General features: G+C 33.0%; 1 protein-coding gene across 7 annotated transcripts in view; it reads right to left on the minus strand.

Annotated features, from left to right (window-relative positions):
- The window catches only part of LOC144837227 (uncharacterized), a 122600-nt gene that overhangs the window by 3799 nt on the left and 98823 nt on the right, over nucleotides 1-19978 (minus strand). For 6 of the 7 annotated variants that reach the window (XM_078692250.1, XM_078692249.1, XM_078692248.1 and 3 more), the window contains 16 exons: nucleotides 17877-17983; nucleotides 11819-11898; nucleotides 11243-11464; nucleotides 10998-11105; nucleotides 10074-10190; nucleotides 9544-9620; nucleotides 6727-6778; nucleotides 6409-6517; nucleotides 5823-5982; nucleotides 5316-5458; nucleotides 4779-4981; nucleotides 4367-4510; nucleotides 3837-3927; nucleotides 3638-3745; nucleotides 1602-3269; nucleotides 1273-1475 (listed from right to left, as the gene is read on the minus strand). In XM_078692250.1, coding sequence (XP_078548376.1) covers nucleotides 1273-1475; nucleotides 1602-3269; nucleotides 3638-3745; nucleotides 3837-3927; nucleotides 4367-4510; nucleotides 4779-4981; nucleotides 5316-5458; nucleotides 5823-5982; nucleotides 6409-6517; nucleotides 6727-6778; nucleotides 9544-9620; nucleotides 10074-10190; nucleotides 10998-11105; nucleotides 11243-11464; nucleotides 11819-11898; nucleotides 17877-17983 — 3592 coding nt within the window. Of the gene's footprint in view, nucleotides 1-692; nucleotides 726-1272; nucleotides 1476-1601; nucleotides 3270-3637; nucleotides 3746-3836; nucleotides 3928-4366; nucleotides 4511-4778; nucleotides 4982-5315; nucleotides 5459-5822; nucleotides 5983-6408; nucleotides 6518-6726; nucleotides 6779-9543; nucleotides 9621-10073; nucleotides 10191-10997; nucleotides 11106-11242; nucleotides 11465-11818; nucleotides 11899-17876; nucleotides 17984-19978 lie in introns of all 7 variants that reach the window. The other variant, XM_078692251.1, reaches the window with a different exon arrangement.

Here is a 19978-nt window from a genome sequence, read left to right on the forward strand (position 1 = left end):
TTTCCACTATCTTTGCATCTTCTTATTTACACCCACAATCCTTTGCACCCCTTTAACACACCATGACACCTATTTTAAGCATGGAAACAAATTTGATATCTAGATCTATATGATCATTGACTGAAAGTTATTATATGTAGATCAATGCTAATAATATGTTGTTTCTTATCTCAGAAAAATTATAAATTTTACAAAAATAATTGAAAAGTAACAGAACAAAAAAGGAATAATGCACATGAAAGGGTCTGGATTTGTCTGGGTATTTCAAAAAGCTGCATAATATATATAATTTGTATAATATATGTATAATTTCTACAAATATGATCATGAAGTATGAATCAACAATAGGCTTGCAAAACCAACAGACTAGGATGGTCTCTGAGAAAACAAATGGAAGAAATTTTCACACTGCGTATAATATGATAAATATGAAACTTGGCTAGTTTTCACAACAAATAAAACACAGCACGCCAAACAGAAATGATTTGATTTTTTGATAGAATTGTAAAAAGAATTTGGAGTGCATCCGTATCAGTACTATAACTTGACAGAATTAAAGTGCTTTTTTTTGATTAGTTACCAATTGTGCATTGGGCTAAAAGTTTGGATTTTATTAATCTACCGGTTAGAACACAGAATGTGAACAATTCCATCAAATAAGTTTTGGTGAAAATGTGATTTTGTTTATATACCATGTTTACTCGCTCTGCAACAGAATACATCCTCTGTTTAATGAAATAAAAAGAAATGCGTTTTACAGTTATGAAATCTTGTTATCAACCAACAACAACACCTACCAAGCAGATTAGACACATTGAGCTTCTTTTAAAAGCTTTATATTATGCAAATAAATTACAAAACTTGTAACAGATTATACAAGCAAAAGCCTCAAGCCAATAAAGACAGACAAAGATAGCCTGCCAGCATTTCACAACTAGAGTACAGTTACAAATTATATGCAAGAATATGGTCATATGGTATGTTGTAAAATGTGGGATCTTACAATGTTGGAAAAAACAGATGTCTACTTCTGATCACAAAACATTTTGAAGAACCTATCATATCATCGGGCAACTGTGATGCAACTTACAGAACCTTTGGTATAATACTTAGATATGTATTTGATGAATTTTCTGCTCAGAAGGGTAAATTATTGTTTGATTTGTACCCAATAGTACTGCAACAACCTTCATGAAACCTGCAACTTCTCTCTACAAATTGTCACCTGTCTGTGAATACACATCATACTTGTAATTGAAACAAAATAATTACCTTGATATAATGTTCTTAATTTGTTGTTCCTTCTCCGTCTGTTGTTTGTGTATCTGTACTTGGTTTTCTCTTGCTTTTCCTTCCATCTCTGCGATGGCAGCATTAGCTTTCTTTTCCTCTTCTTCCAACTTTTGTTTCGTCTCGTGGAGCTCAAGCATGACCTCGTCCAATTTCTTATTTAGTACTTGTATTTCTTGTTCATACTGGTGAAAGAAAAAATTAATTTATGATAAGATGCTAGAAAATATGTAATGTTAACATTAGGAATGCTAACTATTCTTTGTTAAAGTTGAATTTGAGTTGTTAAATATGAATTTATATCAACATACCTCTGTTGGTGATTTCCCCTCCGTCTGTATTTTCTTCTCCGTTGTTGAATTCGATTCAAATTCTAACTTGAATTGATTACTGAACGATGGTGAATTGACCAATATCTTGCCACTGTCATTTGACGATGACGTGATGGAAGAGATACTGGATGAAGGCGTCACAGAACGATTCTTAGCATCTTGAAGAATAAAAGCATTACTTCTGATAGAGCTAACTGGACTGACGACAGGCGTGGTGTGGGGTGAATCCGGTACGGGAGTGGTTGTCCGTGATGATGATGCAGATGAGTTGGCTTTGACAGGCTTCTTAGCGTATTGCGTAAGGATATGTTTTCGAAATGGATAAATGGTCGTTGGACTTGCGAGTGGTTGAATGTGTGAATTTCTAGGTAATGATGAAGTACTGCTAGCTGATTGGATGGTTGGTGAAACCATTTCTGCAGATGGAAGTGACGATGATCGTTCCAATGATAGCGTTCCCATGAAAAGCTTTGGCTGAACCGGGCTAAGAGGGGCAGCGCTTTGCTTCCCATGATTACTGCTGGTTTTTGGTAACGGAAGAGTGTGGGATTCCCAGATGGGTGATAATGGAGATTCGGCGGAAGAACCAGATCTAGAATGAGGCTGAGCTGTAACTGGCGATGGCGGACCAATGGATGATGCTGATTTACTCTTACCGAGTGCTCGTTGGAAATGATGTGATTGGGGAGATGGCAGTGTTTCTTCGGAGTCTACATGTTGTAAGCTGATTGACGATTCAGCATGGTTATTACCAGATGTGCTAAAATATAGATTATCGTACAATGGCTCCGAATTGCCGCAACTGCTGATATCAGTACTGACTGATGAAGAGGAATGTGAAATGACCTTTGAACTTGAACCTGACACAGAGCTGCTGCCAAACTTACTTTGTACATTGATAGCCTTTGATAGGCCAGTACTACTGTGGCTTTCAGTCCATAATTTATTCATATCTGTGAAGGTATGTGAAAATCTTGAAGCTGCTTTTGGTAAGGTATGGCATTGTGTATGATTGTCCATTGCGGATACTAAACTACTACTGGAGTTGACGCCATCGTCTGCTGTCGATGATAGACTCCCATTATGCTCATTTCTGCTACCATTTGACGAGCTGGTACTACTTGTCGCATAGCGTACATGTGACCTTGACGAACTGAACTGATAGGCTGGATTTGAAAACGACAAAGCAACAGGTTTTGATTGACCGCCATCTTCTAAACTTACATGAGATGCGTTCTCATTCATATTCGATTCAGAGACCGTCCTAGATGGTGCAGCCCTTTTTTGCGTATAATGATTGTTCGTATTATTCTCAAACACAAAATCTGAATCGTTTGAATTTCTCGGTGATCCGTGTTGAATGGCATCCACCAATTTGTTCACCTCCGATGGCATACTTGTTTTCTTATCGCATGCAATGTTATACGGAGGCAGTGGTTCGACCGATTGGTTCGTAAGATCTGCATCTCGGAAAATATCGTCAAAGCTGTGGGGGCTGCCGTCACACACACTGCTTGGCGTACTGGAATGTTGATGTTGGTTTCTGTTCACTTCAATATCTTTGTCTGGATTATCCCGCATCGCGGAGATTCTTCTTAAAATTCCAAATAATACTTCATGCTCATTATGTTGTTCACTTTCTTCCACCTTTTTAAAACCAAGAAATTTTTTTTATCAAAAACAAATAAATGAAAGTGAGGCACAAAAGAGTGAAAAAGCAAAACTTTTCTTACTATGGGTCTGTTTCTGCTGCATAGTGCCGAATAAACCGTTTATTTCAAAATAGATTATTTTTTTGTATCGACTGCATTTCTGCTCAATTTTAAATCGATGGGGTGTTTTAACCGCGTTTTTCAGGCTGCCATTTAACCGGTTACTGTAAATTTGTCCTGTTACTGCTGCCAAAAAATTGGGGTTAATTTATTAACACAGTTTTCAACCGGTTATTTTTATGCAGCAGAAGACCTATATTACCCCCACCCCACTTTCTTCCTAAATGACAAGTTCAAACTTACTTGAGATGGCAACAAAGTATCTTCTAGAATTTTATGAAGAATACCAAGTTTACGTCCAAGATCAACATAACCATCAAACTTTACAATATTTCCATTCTTGTTGTCATTCTAAAATAAGAAAATATTTGAGTTTAAATCAAATTAAATTGTATCTATTGACTAGTTTAATGTTAAAAATGATAATTTTCTATGAACTTACTGATATTTCAGACAGAAAACACCTCATGTTACTCCACTCTCTTTCTAAGAATTCATTCATGAAATCCATATAATGTTCTTTAGCACCAAAACTAGGAAAGAAAGATTATTTTTATTCATTAATTACATAGATATAAATGTAACCTGCGACTTGCAACTTACTGAGTAACAACTTTCTTCTCCCCTAAAGGCCAATTTACACAGACAAGCAGTAACAGTAAGCTGAAAAACCTGCGGAACTTGTCCCACGCAAAATCTATATCTATTCTGAAATTAGGAAACCACCTGTCTGCTCTGCATTGTGTGTACACGGTCATAAGGAATAACATAGATTCTATATTTGTATTACCGTTACCACTTGTCTGTGTAAATTGGCCTTTAGGGTGTCTTTATGTCGGACAGCTGCCACCAAACAGCGCTCATTTGTCTGAGGCCGAGCTCAATTTGTATAAAAACTAATTTTATTAGATAATTAAGGAGGAAGGACTTGATATATTTATATAATATGTTTCAAATGTAAATTAAACTAACCTTGTAAAATTTGCTAAGGCCTGTATGGTTTTTGTGATGAGGGTTAGCGTCCTGGCCTTCTTCACGTTAGGGTACTCCTGAATAAGGTCAAATAGACTGGGCGACATGATAGCTGGGGTCAAGAATCGTAAGAAGATACAAGCACTGTCAAAAGGAAAAAAGAACAATTTCTTTAAAATACATTCTTAAAGTGACAAAAATAGACAAAAAAATAATAAAGATGTATTGCCCTCATAGACAAAATATGAACAAATAATGATTTCACTTATATCATAAAGAGACGAAATAAGGATTTTCTGGAAAATAATTTTAAAAATACAAAATTAAAAACTATTATGTGTCATTAAAATGGCATATCCAACAAAAAAAATAGAAAACTAAATTTTTATTTTTAAAAATAAGAAATTATTACCTAATTAAACGGTCACTCAAATCTGGTTTATTTTTCACCTCTGTGAAGTGGGTTCGAATCCTGTGAAACACTTCTTTTAAGTCACTTGGAAAGATGTTTGTAGAATTGATAATCTTGCCATAAATCATTTCACAAAACATCATCAAATCCTTCTGGTTCTTTTCTAAATCAACACCTTGCTGCGGACATTTTGATGGATCAACCTAGAGCAAGACAAGACAAAAGAAAACATGTTAATGAAATCAATCTGTGTTATTATAATTCATCAAACACAATGTACAAACAATATTACAATAGTACCAATGAGTGGCAAAATTCCCATAACAAAAACAGAACATACAGAAACAAATTAGTTTAAATATGGTTCTCATAATTCTTTTTAATAATTTGATTCAAATGTTTTTATCTTTCAATGTAAAGCTATCAAATTCAGCATAAGACAAAAATTCCATGCCAGTAGCTAAGTAATCTCCAAATAATAATTAAATTTAAACCGTCATGGAAATTTTATTTAAATTATTTTAAATATTAACATACCTCACACGATTCCTCGGATTCATAAATATTGACTACAAAATCTCCTAGTGTGTCTTGTAAATACTTTCCACCAATCAGCTTCATGTATGCTTCCATCGATTTGGTTGCCATGGAGTTAGCACGCAAAACATTGTTTTCATCCTCTGTAAAATTGAAGTATGATAATTTATATATGTACCAATTAAATTTGAACCATTTTATAAAAGCCCCAGTGGTCTAATGGTAGGATGTCTGCATATTAAGCAGAAGGTTCCGGGTTTGAATCTTTACTCATCTTCACCATTAATTTCCAGTGTATCATTGGAAGAACATGTCAAATTAATAGTTTTTACTAAAAAATGCCATTCAATAACCCGGACAAGAGTAAAGCTCTGTCTACACTATCAAACTAGTTTGAAAAAAAAGTGTGATGTGCCCGAATATAGTAGCGGTATGCCCAAATATGGTAGTGATATGACATCATGTCCATGAATGTTGAATAGAAAAAATAAAGAAAGGAAATCTTACTTTCTTGCTCCGATTCTTGAATAACCATCTGCGTAAGAAAATCCTTGACAATTCCAAGACTATGCAACACCGCCACCAACGATGTCGCAATCTCTTCCTTAGCTTTGGCTTGTATTGTTTGTAGACTTCCGCAAAGATCCAATGCGTTGCTTTTTAAATACTGTATACAAAAAAGATATTTTACCAGTCTGGATTAACAATGGAAAGAGCGCAGCTAAGTACGTATATTTATATATGGTTTTTAGTGTCTCAACACTGTCTTAAACTCTGTCTACACTATCAAACTTTATGTGAAAAATGTGATGTGCCCATATATGGACATGATTATGTCCTATCACTCCCATATTTGAGCATATCACTACCATATTTGGGCACATCACACCTTTTTATCAAACTAGTTTGATAGTGTAGACAGAACTTAATTCTTTCAGTCTTAATCCTTGAATCCTTATTATATCATAATTTTATTGAGCATTACAAATTGTTTTTATTCATATTACCACTGATGATTAAATGTTCATTAAATTGAATTTCTTCATTATTATACTATAGACATGAAAATATTAAACGAATAAACTCGACGAACCTCAATAAATTCTGCATACTGTTGAAGTGGAAGAATGTCAATACATTGATACGTTGCCTTAAGGCGTATAGAGGGCGTTTCGTTACTCTTAGGTGTAGTCACGTCATACCTACAAAATAGAAATGTTTATAAATAGATATAAAGCGATACAAAGGTAGAGTATTGCATGTTATATTTCAATAACCTATTTTAATATATTTATTTTAATATATATGTGTGTTGTTCTTCCATATTTATAAAGGTTTAACAATTTAACTTTATGCGTTGGTTTGAGCAAATTACATTTTTGAGGTTAATAAAAAATGTTTACTGGCTTACCTGTGTTCAACTGTTGTGCCTTTTAAATCTATCATTGGTATTTGAATGTAACCTGTAAGAAAAAAAAAATAAGACATTACTCTATGGGTCAACAAAGGGTCATGTGTTAATATGTTAATAGTAACTGTTATGCTAAAATGTAACAACATTGCTTAGAGATATAACATTCATTTTATGAGATGCTGAAATATTCGTTTTCAAATTATTTTGATATTAAACAAGTGCCGAAATAGGCTCAATATAACCCACATGGGTCACACAAATGATTTTGCACAAATTATCTGCGAAATGGGTGATAATTGAGAGCGCCCTCTTGGGATCTCGCTAATGTTTTTTCGTGTTAGCTTGAGAAACTCAAGAAGAACGTTATGAGTCAATAGTTGATTGTTATCTGTCTCATAAAAATGATTTTCGATAGATAGGTGAAAGGAAACTAGAACAAGTTGAATTTAAATTGACCTTAATCATAATCAGGTCAAAGTCAAAATAAAAACAAGAAGATCTAGCAAACTATTTATACAAAAATCTTTTAAAAACATCACAATTGTCACACACACTGTTTAAAAGGCTGAATCATTATTATCCACTGTAATAATGATTTAAATAGTTATCTACACTTGGGGGATAATCACTTGTTGTGATTGTCATTTTGTTTTGTTACAATTGTAAATCAATTTAAAATGTAAGATTTAAATACAATGTTATCATTGATATACAAGTAATAAAAATGAATGCTGTACAGTAATTGTAAATAAAAATCATATATATATAATTCTCCAATTTTGAGAAATATATTTATGCATTAAATTCTAAGAAAAGTTTTGATTTTAAAATAATTACTCTGTGACTGCCTCCGTCCCCTAAAGATATTAAGTGAATTTAACGGCTTATAGCAATCACGCGTTAGTGGTTCATAAATCAAGCCTACGCCGCCGACAACTAACTTAAGTATCATCTCCATCCTACACACCTAATCACTGTTAATACCAAACAAGGTTACAGTCACTAACTCAATTAAATCTGAACCACTTTAAACATGGCCTAGGCATTGCAAATAACCATAAACAGTAGATATAATAATCATTAAGCGTGATAATAATACTTGAGGTGGTTTAACACGGTGACGGTGGCGGGGAAAGCACCCGACAGGTTGGCTCAATTACTAATCTCTAATGACAGATATTATAGGGTCATTCGTAGTGCCACGGTTAAGGCCAAAAATAAACACCTCTCAAAATTAATTGCTGTAATCAATTTTCAGAATTTTTCAGGATATATGAATTTGGAATGCTTAAAAAATTGACTGTGTAGTTAGAAAACAGATGAAAATTATCTATACTAGCAAAGATAGATAACCTATTAGTTATGTTAGTTTAGTTGTTACATCATTGCTAAAACTTAATTTCATTTAAATGTCATCAAGAAATATTCATTTTCAAATTATTTTGATATAAACAAGTGCTGAAATAGGCTCAATATAACCCACATGGGCCACACAAATTATTTTGCACAAATTATCTGCGAAATGGGTGATAATTGAGAGCGCCCTTTTGGGATCTAGCTAATGTTTTTTTTTTGTGCTAGCTTGAGAAATAATAACATTTTCTTCCATAACATTATTAGAACAACAATTTTTCCTCAATAAGTTTTAGTTTTCTACTATGTAAGTGATTCATACAGTGTTACTGGAGCAGTTAATTCAAACAAACAAACACGGGGGACGTGGGAAGGTCACAATCAGGTAAGAACACGGCCTAACAACGAGACAGAATAACTGCAGAAATGTCCCACCTGATCATACAGAAACATGATTACGAAATGTGCCAAGAATAAAAAGTGAAGTAAAACGGGGGAAAAAAAGTATGGATAGAAAAAGTACAGATAATATCTGTATTTACAGGTGTAAAGATGAGAAGATTAAAGTTGTTTATAAAATACAAAGATGACTTGCACAAAGCGCATCTGGTTCTACATTTGAACACAATTATCGCGAAAGCGAGAAAATTAGAAACGGGGAGTACTAAACAGGAAAGAGATTTAGTTTAAAGTGTTATAAATCTTGTAGTATACAAGCATCAAGCCTAGTTCCCACAAGCGTAACGCAAGCGAGTTGACCAATCATAGGCGCCAGTTGGATGATCCATTGTGATTAGTCAGGTTATATCCTTTGTGTCTTAGGTATAGGTAGAGGACTTTGGTTATGTAGTTGCCACAAAGTGAACACAATGACTACCTTATCACAGGTACAGTAGTGCTCCGAGTAAATCGCAGCTTGAAGTTAAAGATATACAGTACAGTACGCCAAACAACTACTTTCCGAAAATATCAAAGATTTTTTCAAACTCTGTTTTGCAAAAGAGTGAGGGGAGTTGTAAGGAAATTAGTGGAAGTAAAGTAGTTACACCTGTGTTATCTTAATACAGCAGTATAGTTGTACTAACAATCACATTTCAATCAATTATTAAAATATACATGTTTACAAAGTCGGTTTTCATGTTAAAATCTTTTCTTCTTTTTAAAGAAAAAGAAATAATAGAACAACAAAGGTCTTAAAAAGGTCAGTTAAAAAGTAGTGTTTTTTTATTTTTGGATTTTTTTCTAATGCCCAATAAAATATAAACCTGTTTGAAGTAAAAATCAGGATATTGAGAAGTGAGTCACGTCATTGGGAATGAGAGATGAAATCAACGTTTAGATGACCCCAACGCTTAACAATATGCTTTTGATTTGATATTACGGTTCAAAATCAGGTTAAAAGAACAATATTTGGCAAATACACAAGTATAAACTTAAATAGTATTAAATTAGGTTTCTTACCAACATCTTTCTTCTTCTTTTTACCGTCTTGTTCACGGAACAAGTGAACCGTTAACGCATGAGTATCAGGAAACGAGCTAAGATAAAATGAAAAAAGTAGTAAAACAAATCGTTATTATAAAATAGCAAATTAAAATTTTAAAGAAAAATATTATTGTAATATAGTTTTTGTACTTTTTAAACTATTTGTTTATTCCATTTCATTATTTTAATTTCTACAAACATACATAGAAACATTGTGTGTAATATAATAAATTACAATAATATAAAACAAAGGTGGATTATACAAATAAGTTCATATAAGTCAGAAAACTTACCTACCAAAGTAAATAAAACATATTTGTTAAGCTCTGTCTACACTATCAAACTTTATGTGACAAACAAATATGATGTGCACAATGATGTCATATCACTAGCATATTTGGGCACATCACACTTTTTTTGTAAAACTAGATCACTGACTCAGAGTTTTAGGTTTTAATTATGACAGAAGAAATTAACGAGATAAAATTATTTAATTAAATACTTACTCAAGTTTGAACTGTTCACTCCAAAACACTTCTTCGCTTGATTTGTCAATTCCGATTAACGGTTTTGATGTGGTTTTAGCGCAAAGCTCATCATCCAGAAAAATCTCACAAAAATACCTGGAGGCGGGATAAAAAAATCAACATCAATATTGCTGGAAAGTTTGGAGTTTAATGAACTTTGCGTCTCATGGAGAAATTAAAAATAGGCAAGACAATAATGAAGATGTATTACATTGTCATAGAGTTCACAAATTAAAATGTAACAAAAGTGACAATTCATAGGTGACAGTAGGAACAATTGAACAGGAAATTGTCACAAATTATAAACACTGTCACAAAATGACAATGTAATTAAAAAGTGACAATAAGACCAATTTAAGAAAGGTTTTGACTGTCAGAAATTGACAAGAGAATCTTGTATGGAGGGCACAAAGTGACATAATAATTACCAATTCTCAAGGGCTTTAAAATGAACACAGAACAGACAAGGGTCGCCAGGTGTAAGGGTCTGAACAAAAAGAGGATGTCAATAAAGGGTCACAGAAAGCAACAAATTACAGGGAACAGGTACATACAGTGGGTAATAACCTATACCTCTTTCACACCATCTGGCAATCCTCTGGCGGTTAATCACCCACCTGGACAACAACACCTGTATATTGTTTAGTGTGTGCCCCAGTGTGTGTAAACTTAGTTTTATGTGTGTGATATGAATGTATATTTGTTACATGTACAAACATTTTACTACATTAACTTAATAGCTACTATACCTAGAACTTTCCTTAGGAGGCCCCAACCTTAATCCAACAAGCTTATAAGTTACTTTCAGGTCCAAACCCTAATCCAACAGGCCTAACCAAACTTAATTCAGGAGGCCCACAACATTTGACATGTACTGAATATTATCATCATATGTCCTTATACCTTTTCTTTGAATTTGCTGACAGTTTCTTTGCTTCCATGATCCATAATTGTAAACTACGATAGTGTCTTCTTTTATCATCTTTTTCAGGATCAACAGTCCTAAGTATACTGTAAAAATAACAAATATTGTTATTAAATTACTCATGAATGATGGGTAAATATCTAAACAATGAAAGAGCCAACGGACAGGATAAAGAGAAGTTTGAATAAAACAAAAAAGTTATTTATGAATTTTAAAATCATACCTTTCAATCCATTTTTCTCGTTCACTTGCCGACCTACAAGAATAGAACTTTGACCCTAAACTGGATGTGATCTGAAAGCAATGATCTTGCGCTAGTATACTGCTATGTAGAGGGCGTATTTGCATGTCATTCGGCATAAGGTCAACGCCAAGCGATGTTTCTGGGTTTAGCAACGAGTCTTGACTTCGAGACGTCTTTAAATGCGGCATCATGCTAGCTGACCTGTTCAATGAAGTGTGAAAATGAATAATGAAATAAGAAGCTGAATGAGTTTGCAAAATGAGTGACAGGGATTGAAAGAAATAATTTACCATAATTATTTAATATAAATGTAAAAGATTTGATTGTGCAATTTCTGTAAAGTGTAATGCGAATTCAGAACACAACGCAAGAAGTGATGATAGTGAATTGTAAGCCACACGATTCAGTATTTACAAGATCATATCAAAAGTTGAGGAGAAGAAGAATAAGTACATTGTACTAGAGGATCAAAAGGTATAGGACAGGCCTGTAACAAAAGCTTCCATGAAAATCACTGCATCTCCTAATCTTTTATTTGTGAAGTTCTTAAATTACCTTTTTAATTTTTCTCTGGATGATACTGGCTTCGCTGATGGCCTTCGTTTAACTCTTTTTGATAAATTCTTTAATGTATTCTGTAAAAAAAAGGTTAAAGAAATGAAATTAAAACAATTTATAATACAATATATTTTCAAAATAGCAGAATCAGAAAATTTGTTAAACACTGTGAAATATAAGAATTACCAAAAGGGTGATTTAAGCAAGGCAATGTTTTTTTTCCAATTTGGAGCATAATCTTAAATTCAAACACAACTGAAGTATATGTTATGGCATACTACATCATATACCAGTGGTGCATTATGTGTCAGGTTGTACAGTATTTGATACCTTAGGGTGGGCTGCTACACATGTTCATAATTATCATCTATTTCTCATATATCTTTCATTGCTATAGATTTGGGTTACATCATGAAATTGAAAGTAACTACAAATCAACTTTAGTCATGATACAGGGGTTATACAGCCAGGTGCACTCCCAGGGGCTTGCTGTAGTCAAACTAGGGTTCTGTACTCCATAGTATCAGGCCTGGCTGTCTGTCCAGGCCAGCTTTGAACAGACTGGATGCATTGACCTAATTGTGCAACAAATACTTATAATTCTAAGATAAATTTATGTAGAAAAAGTATATGAATCTGATAAAACAGAAAAAATATAAGTCTGATTTAAAAAATGGATAAAAAATGAATATTTCTGCAAAAATACATTAGTGATGTAGGAATAGAATAGCTGTTGTTTATGGGCAGTATTAAACCTAATAAAAGAACGCTTTTTAAAAAGAGATAATATCATACAGTATTTCCTTAGAGGAACCCGATGCATCTGGATACAATATCAAATACTGGTAAGATTTAATTATGAGAATAAATTATATAACTTATAGAAAAATTATCTTTTCTGCCCAAGGCCACACACAAAGGGGCTGAAGTACTTTAAACATCACATCATCCTTCTCTCAACACAATTAAATCATCTCTTCACGTTAAATGCATCCCAGGTTGTAAAACGCTTCAATAGGACACAGAATCAATAAATATGCTATGCTTCCGTGACCATATCCGAGATTGTCCCGATAAAGCAGTGTTTACAGAGGTAGCAACGAGCCAGGGAACTTGTAAAACGAGACAGCATGGTAGTGGCTGTCCAGGGTACAATATCAACAATGCTGGATTTTATTAGAAGTGACAACAACAGGGTGATGGAATCTTTAACAGGATGGGTCGTGAAGCCATCTTTATGAGAGTCTCTGATTATTTGGTTTTTAACAGTTTATTTTTATAATGTTTATACGGGATATATATTCGTGAACTTAAATAAACTTGCTATTACTTTTTTGTTTAACTTTAAAGAAAGTATCTATTATACTGAACTGGAATAGAAAGGAACAACTCAATTTTTATACTTATTGAAAAACATTATAACATTGATTTCTTAGCCAAGTTGTTTTGTACAGTATGTCAGCTTTTATTCCACATTATCTGTCCTTGTTTATTTGAAAGACAAATGTTTCAACGCAAGCGTTTTTGTGATTATTTACTTAACGATATTACTTAATACCAGAAAAACAAGCTATATGTGAAAATCTGCAATCGAATACGCAAATTACTAATAGTTAAAAAATAAATAGGTTAAATAAAGTTCAAGAAGCAAATGAATCATACTTGTATTATGCTCAGATTATAAACTTTCAATCATAATTCATCTAATATTTATATAAGCTAGAATTTAAGAAAGTGACTATCTTTTCTGACTCATCGGTGTTCATCAAAGTGACCACATTGTACTCAAATGCACATTAAATCCATTTTCTCCGATAACCTCGTCGCCTAGTGTGGTAAATTTCACTTCCTGCCGTTAAATATAATGTTTCCTGTACAATACTGTAAAAGATACATTAATGTTTAAATAATGACATTTTATTTATTGGTCTTACTGTGGTACAAATGCCTATCACATATTTTTTTCTGTGTCAAAATGTTTTAATGTTTTTTATTATCTTGGCATTAAAATATTCTTAACAGGTAAATGTCAATCTGCAGCTTACTATGTGGCCTGCTATGCAGGTGCATGTATGTCCTGTAAATTTGAACTTCCAAAAATAAAATTGTTAATTCATGTTTATTAATTGGTTTAGTGTTTAGGATTGGCAACCTGCTTAATGTCAGTAGTGTAGTACGCATACTGTTGTCACTTCTATTGTTGAATGTTATTATTGATTTTGTAATGTTAAAAAAAATTAAAATGTAGCATTATGAATCACATTTGTTTGTACATCAACTGTGGGTCCTGGGTCGCCCTGAGTCACCCTACTGTAGGATTGAATCTAAGCTTAATTGTTTAAGTCTGATCCAGCATTCCAAACTACAGATCCAAGAATTCATGTTCACTTTCCAAGCCATTGTTGGTATTTCACTGTGTAGGCCAGACCAACTCATTTGGACCGACTCACGAGTAGGTCTATTTTACTTAGATATTTGAAGAGTTTTAGATTAGAGAAAGAAGGAATAAGGGAACCAAGTAAGTAGTTCTTAATAATCTGTAGGTTGATCAGGTGTGGCTGGTGGTTAGGATGTGGTTTTGCTGCTTCCCACCACCAGGGTATTATGTATCTTATTTGGATACTTCTTGTAAATATTGGTTGTTCTTCGTGTAGGCCTACAGCATAGAACAATGTAGAAAACACTGTAGATGATTCGAGACAGTAAACCAAGTCAAATTTAAAAAGTAGGTTTAATTTGTAAACAAGATGGCAATTCAAAGAATAGGGACAAAAATATAGTGAATCTACCTCCATTACAATGGTTTTATATCACTTGTTTTGCTACTGTATAACCATGGATAAAATATATATTCAGGAAGAGTTAAAGTATAAGGAAGAGTTAAAGTAAAGAGTTAAAGTAATTTAACCCTTCCCTGCTACAGTATAACCAGGGATTTGTTAATTAACAACTCCCTGGTATAACCATTCCTCCATGCTATAATAAGGTGGTCCTTGCTATCATGGAAAAATAAATTGGCATAAGTCAATGTGAACCAGCATTAATAAATGTTGATTTACATTGTAACAAATTAATTGAAGCTAACAAGTCTGATTTGATAACAGCGTGTTAATTATAAAACCTTACACAACAGTCTAGGGTGGCTGGGATCTGAATTAACATTCTGGGTGGCAACATTTAGTACATGATAATGAAATAATCCTAGCAGGAGGTCTTTAAAATACTCCAAAATAATCCCAAAACAAGTATTCCTAATTTTAAATTACTTATTACTTATTCTTGGATTGTAAGCATATTCATTTATTCATGGTTTTAATTTTCAATATGAAATTCAACGCCTTGTAGCCAGAAGCACAGGCATTTGTAATTCCACACTTGCTAGATTAATTAACTTAATTAAAAGAGGATGTAAGGTTGTGATAAAACAATAAACATGAATCAATCAATTATGTTGATGCTTGATTTCCCTTATCAACAGATGACCTTTGACATTCATTAATAGCAGGGAAAGAAACATTTTAAATACAGTAGAGCAGTACAGTAAGCAATGTTGTTGGTACCATTTTTTTTCTTCTATAATTATTGTAACAATCCCAAAACTTTAGTTTACATTTTCCCAAGATGATCTTACTGCTGTAAGAAATTAGATTAAAAATTCCCAGCATGCAGTTGAAGGAAAGCGCCAACAACGTGCCTCGGTGAGCTAACTAGACCCAATACCCTGCAACTACCAAGGCTACACAGCGACGGACATGTCAATAACACATGTTGTACAAGTTTGATGCTGAGGGGAAAAAATTGTTAATAGCAAATGTTTGTCTGGATAATGCCAATGCTTACAGTAGTACAACATTGAAGATGATGTGATTAAATGTTCATTTACTGTACACATGATGATGAGCATGATGATATAACAATGAATGATACGGATAAATAGTAGTATGATAATGACATTGAAAATTATGATCACAGTTGCGGATCCAATACTGTAGCTGGTCCTATGGATCATGATCCTACAAAATGATAGTTAGTTACTGATGATGTACTGTAGAACTGTCTTTGTGTACTGTAATATGTAAATTTAGTACCAATGCGACTATTAAAACTTAAGAGTATTTCTAAAAATAGATACAGTAGATTTCGCATCAAACTACAGGTAAGGTCACCATCTACTGGAAGTGTAAATTACCAAGTTAATAAAAATTGCATTAATTATTCAGATCAACACCTAATACTGGATTGTTAAAAGGATGCCGTCTGATAACTCAATAATAACATATCGTCTGTAGAATAAGGTGTTGAATTTTGACCCATGGGTGCCGAAATAAATCGCACACTCCGTCACGGTATAATTCAAATATGAACTAATTAGACAAGTTAACATGGCTAGGGACAAGATAGAACCAAATCAAATTTATTATTACATATTTATTAGTTGGAGCAAGTATCTACCTTTATTTTCATTAGAAGGATTTAAGTGCATTTAACCACGGAGGAATTAAAACCAATTCTACTGTGATTTAACATACAGCACGGTACCTGTGCATTTACAGTAGATATTGAAATGTGTTCGTATTGTGCTGTACAGGTATGGTATTTGTATTGAACAGTAGCTAAGAACCAATCATTTGGGACACATCCCTTTGAAGGGGACACCCCTAATAAGGGGACACTTTCCTGTGAACTGAATGAGGAAAAAATTAATTTCTTTTGTTTCAAAGCAGTACAGTACATTCATAAACATTAACTTAACATACGATACCAAAAATTGTTATAGCAAAGTCTGGACTTTTTGATGTGATAATGTCGATGCCTTATTACAACATTGAAGATGATGTGATTTAAATGTTCATATGCACATGATGATGAGCATGATGATAATGATAACAATGAATGATATATACTGTACACTATGGCCAACTACTATTCAGGGGACACACCCCTATTAAGGGGACACACCCCTATTCAGGGGACACACCCCTATTAAGGGGACACACCCCTATTAAGGGGACACTTTGTGGGGTTCTGAAGGTGTACCTTTAAAAGGGGATTTACTTTATACAGTATTTTGTAATATGAGACCTGGTTTGGATTAATTTTGAGCAAATAAGGCCTGTAGCAGAAAGAGAAACACAAATTTAAGAATACTGGGGAAAACTCTGTTTGGTGATGATTCAAGTAAGGAAATGGGACCAATACCCCTAAATAAACATTTTGACAGTTAAATCAATCAATTAAAATAACATAAACATTATAAATACCAACGGTAAGTTACTCATTGGGTTCATTTCCTACCCTTGTAAATGTTAAGTGAGAATTACTAGTTATTTATCGCATTTTAGAGTGGTAAATGTTACCCTATTTGACATAAATATTGAACAGTCCCAAAATATAGCTGTCATCGAGTACAGCGATGCCGCATAGATACAGTTTTGGTAATTAATGGCACCTACTGTACTGTGTACTGTATACCTCGGTTTACAAATGAAAACAAAATAGTGAAACTAACAAGTCCTCTTATTAAATGTCAAAATGTCTGTAAGTGGTTGTAAACTTGATGCTACAGATTAATATTCCAGATTTATTGATAAAAGCACTCAATGATTGATGATGACTGACGCATGCAGTAAATAATACAGTGAATACTGTAATAATACTGTGTGGCACACAGTCTGTACAATACTGCTTATAATGTGTACTACTAATTATATTGTTCAGATCACAAAATCTTTGCAAAGTACAGTATATGTTAAAGATGCTACAGTACATTATCAAAAGTGTTCCCAAATATGATAGTAATATGACATCATCATGTCCATATATGGGCACATTACATTTTTTTGTCACATAAAGTAGACAGAGCTTACGGTTTTATTCTGTATCTTTATACTGTAAATACATTATGATGGAAAGTAGTGTTACTACTATTAACTACTGTACATGGATATAATGATAAACGCCTTTCATCATTTATCATCATCTGTTACAGTTCTTATTTAAAAATAATATTAAAAGGTGTGTGTGAAAATAAGTTTTGTGTTCTCCTCCTCCTCACCTGTATTCTATGTGATGATGGTTCATCTGCTAGTTGCACCGGTGAATTTGGAACACTTTTTCTTCTTGCTCTTGTTCTCGGACCTTCAACCTCATGGTAGGCAATTTCTGAAAAATACAAAAATAACAAAAATTTAAATTAAATATTCAAATTGTCTTCAAATACAAACATCATCTTAAAAGATATCTTAATAAAGATTGACAAATTACACATGTTTTTTCCCACAAAAATTATTCAGTTTAAAAAATGAGGATATTTATATGTACAGTAGGTAATAATAAAAGTTCTCTTTGTATTTAAATTTCCATATTACTATAGTATATATACAGTATGTAGATTTATAATTGTTTGCAATTTCTCTTCTTCATAAAGCCAACACAGTACTGCACTTGTATAAAGTACATCCATTAATGTACTTTCCCAAGCCAAAAGGCCACCACCACAATTTGTATACCAAATCTATTTTGCAATAACAGTACTGTGCAATCACTTGTGTCTCTGAATTAATTATGTTTGATGAGTTTAACATTGACAGGATGTGGTTACAAGCTGAGTTTCTTTCTTTCAGGTGAAGTCGGCATCCTCAATATCTTCAGGTGTATTATGCCGCTGTGACAAATGCTTCGTTATGCCGCCATAATCGATCAATAATAACTTTACGGCACTTTAAATTTATCAATATCAACAGCTTGGCAATTTACTGATATTATTTTAATGTTGGCAGGGAATTATTTCAGAATTTCACAGATATATTAATGTAAAAATAAAATGTTTTTAAATACGCCCGTAATAGTTTATAAATTTGACCAAAAATTGGATTGGCGGAAAAACGCAAAGGAAAAATACTTCAGGTGTATTATTGTTTTAATAACATAACAACTTTTGTCATTTTTACCATTAGTGTATGTAAACATTAATTATAAAGTGATGACTGAGTCAGTCAGAGTCATTGGCAGCGGAAGAAGGATTTGAAAGGCAATTGGCGAGTACAGTATGTAATAATCTTTGTGATTAGATATTGTAATTGTGAACAATTCCCTGGTGTGATAAAAAAAAACCATTATTGATAAGACCAGCGACAAGAATTTTATTATGCAGTGGTCTGTTGCAGATTATGAAATGAATAAAATGATATAATACAAAAATGACTACAGCACTAAGGTATTTCTACAATAGATAAGCTTCCACCGAGTGTAGTTAGTAGTATTGGTTGAGTCAGATTTTATTGTTTAAAAAATAAAGTGTTTCATTAAACCATTTGATTCATAGAGCTAGTACTGTATAATTACTATTGTCAATGTTAAGCTGAAATCATCAAAACAACAACTCAACTTATGTTATACAAGACACAGTACATTATACAGTATATTACCCTGTATTAATACCTGTTTGTTAGACTAGGAATAAATGGGCCGCCTATAAAGTACAAGCGGTTCTTTTTATGTACTTTATTCTGCCGGTATAAGATAATTGTAATCAATAATTTAGTTCATGCTTATTATAATACCATATTGATATATTCAGCACAATAAAACTGTGTATTGTTTGATGCAACCGCCATATCAAATATTCATTATATACTGAATCAAATAAACAAATTTGGGATAGCTGAGTACAGGATTAAAAATATAAAGGCCAATGGGTACTGCCTCAAAACTGCCAAAATATGTAGTACACAACTGTGTCCCACAACCAAAGCCAACTACTACAGTACTACTACTGTATGTATAAGTTACTGCATATAAAGGCTTTCTCTATTTTAAAGCGAGTTTGCTATATAAAATATATTCTGAATGAAAGGTTAACACTACAGACATCAAAATACAGTTGGGAAAAATAATGCAGACAAACTCATTACAAAGGTAATATTATAATAGAATATAATTGTGTGCATTATGTATTAAAACTTTCTTTTCCTATGTTAACAAAAATCTACTGTATAGTTTTACAAATGAAAGTGTACATTTGATTTTTTTTTGCTGCGTAATCAACAAGTTTCTTTTTTGTTGCTTTAAAGTAATTTCTTTACGGCATGCATTGAAGATGAGTTGAAAAGGAAATATCACTCCAAGCACCTTGTTACCAAACTTGGCTGGCAAGTA

Source organism: Antedon bifida, chromosome 3, assembly GCF_963402885.1.
Source record: "Antedon bifida chromosome 3, ecAntBifi1.1, whole genome shotgun sequence".
NCBI classification, from domain to species: domain Eukaryota; kingdom Metazoa; phylum Echinodermata; class Crinoidea; order Comatulida; family Antedonidae; genus Antedon; species Antedon bifida.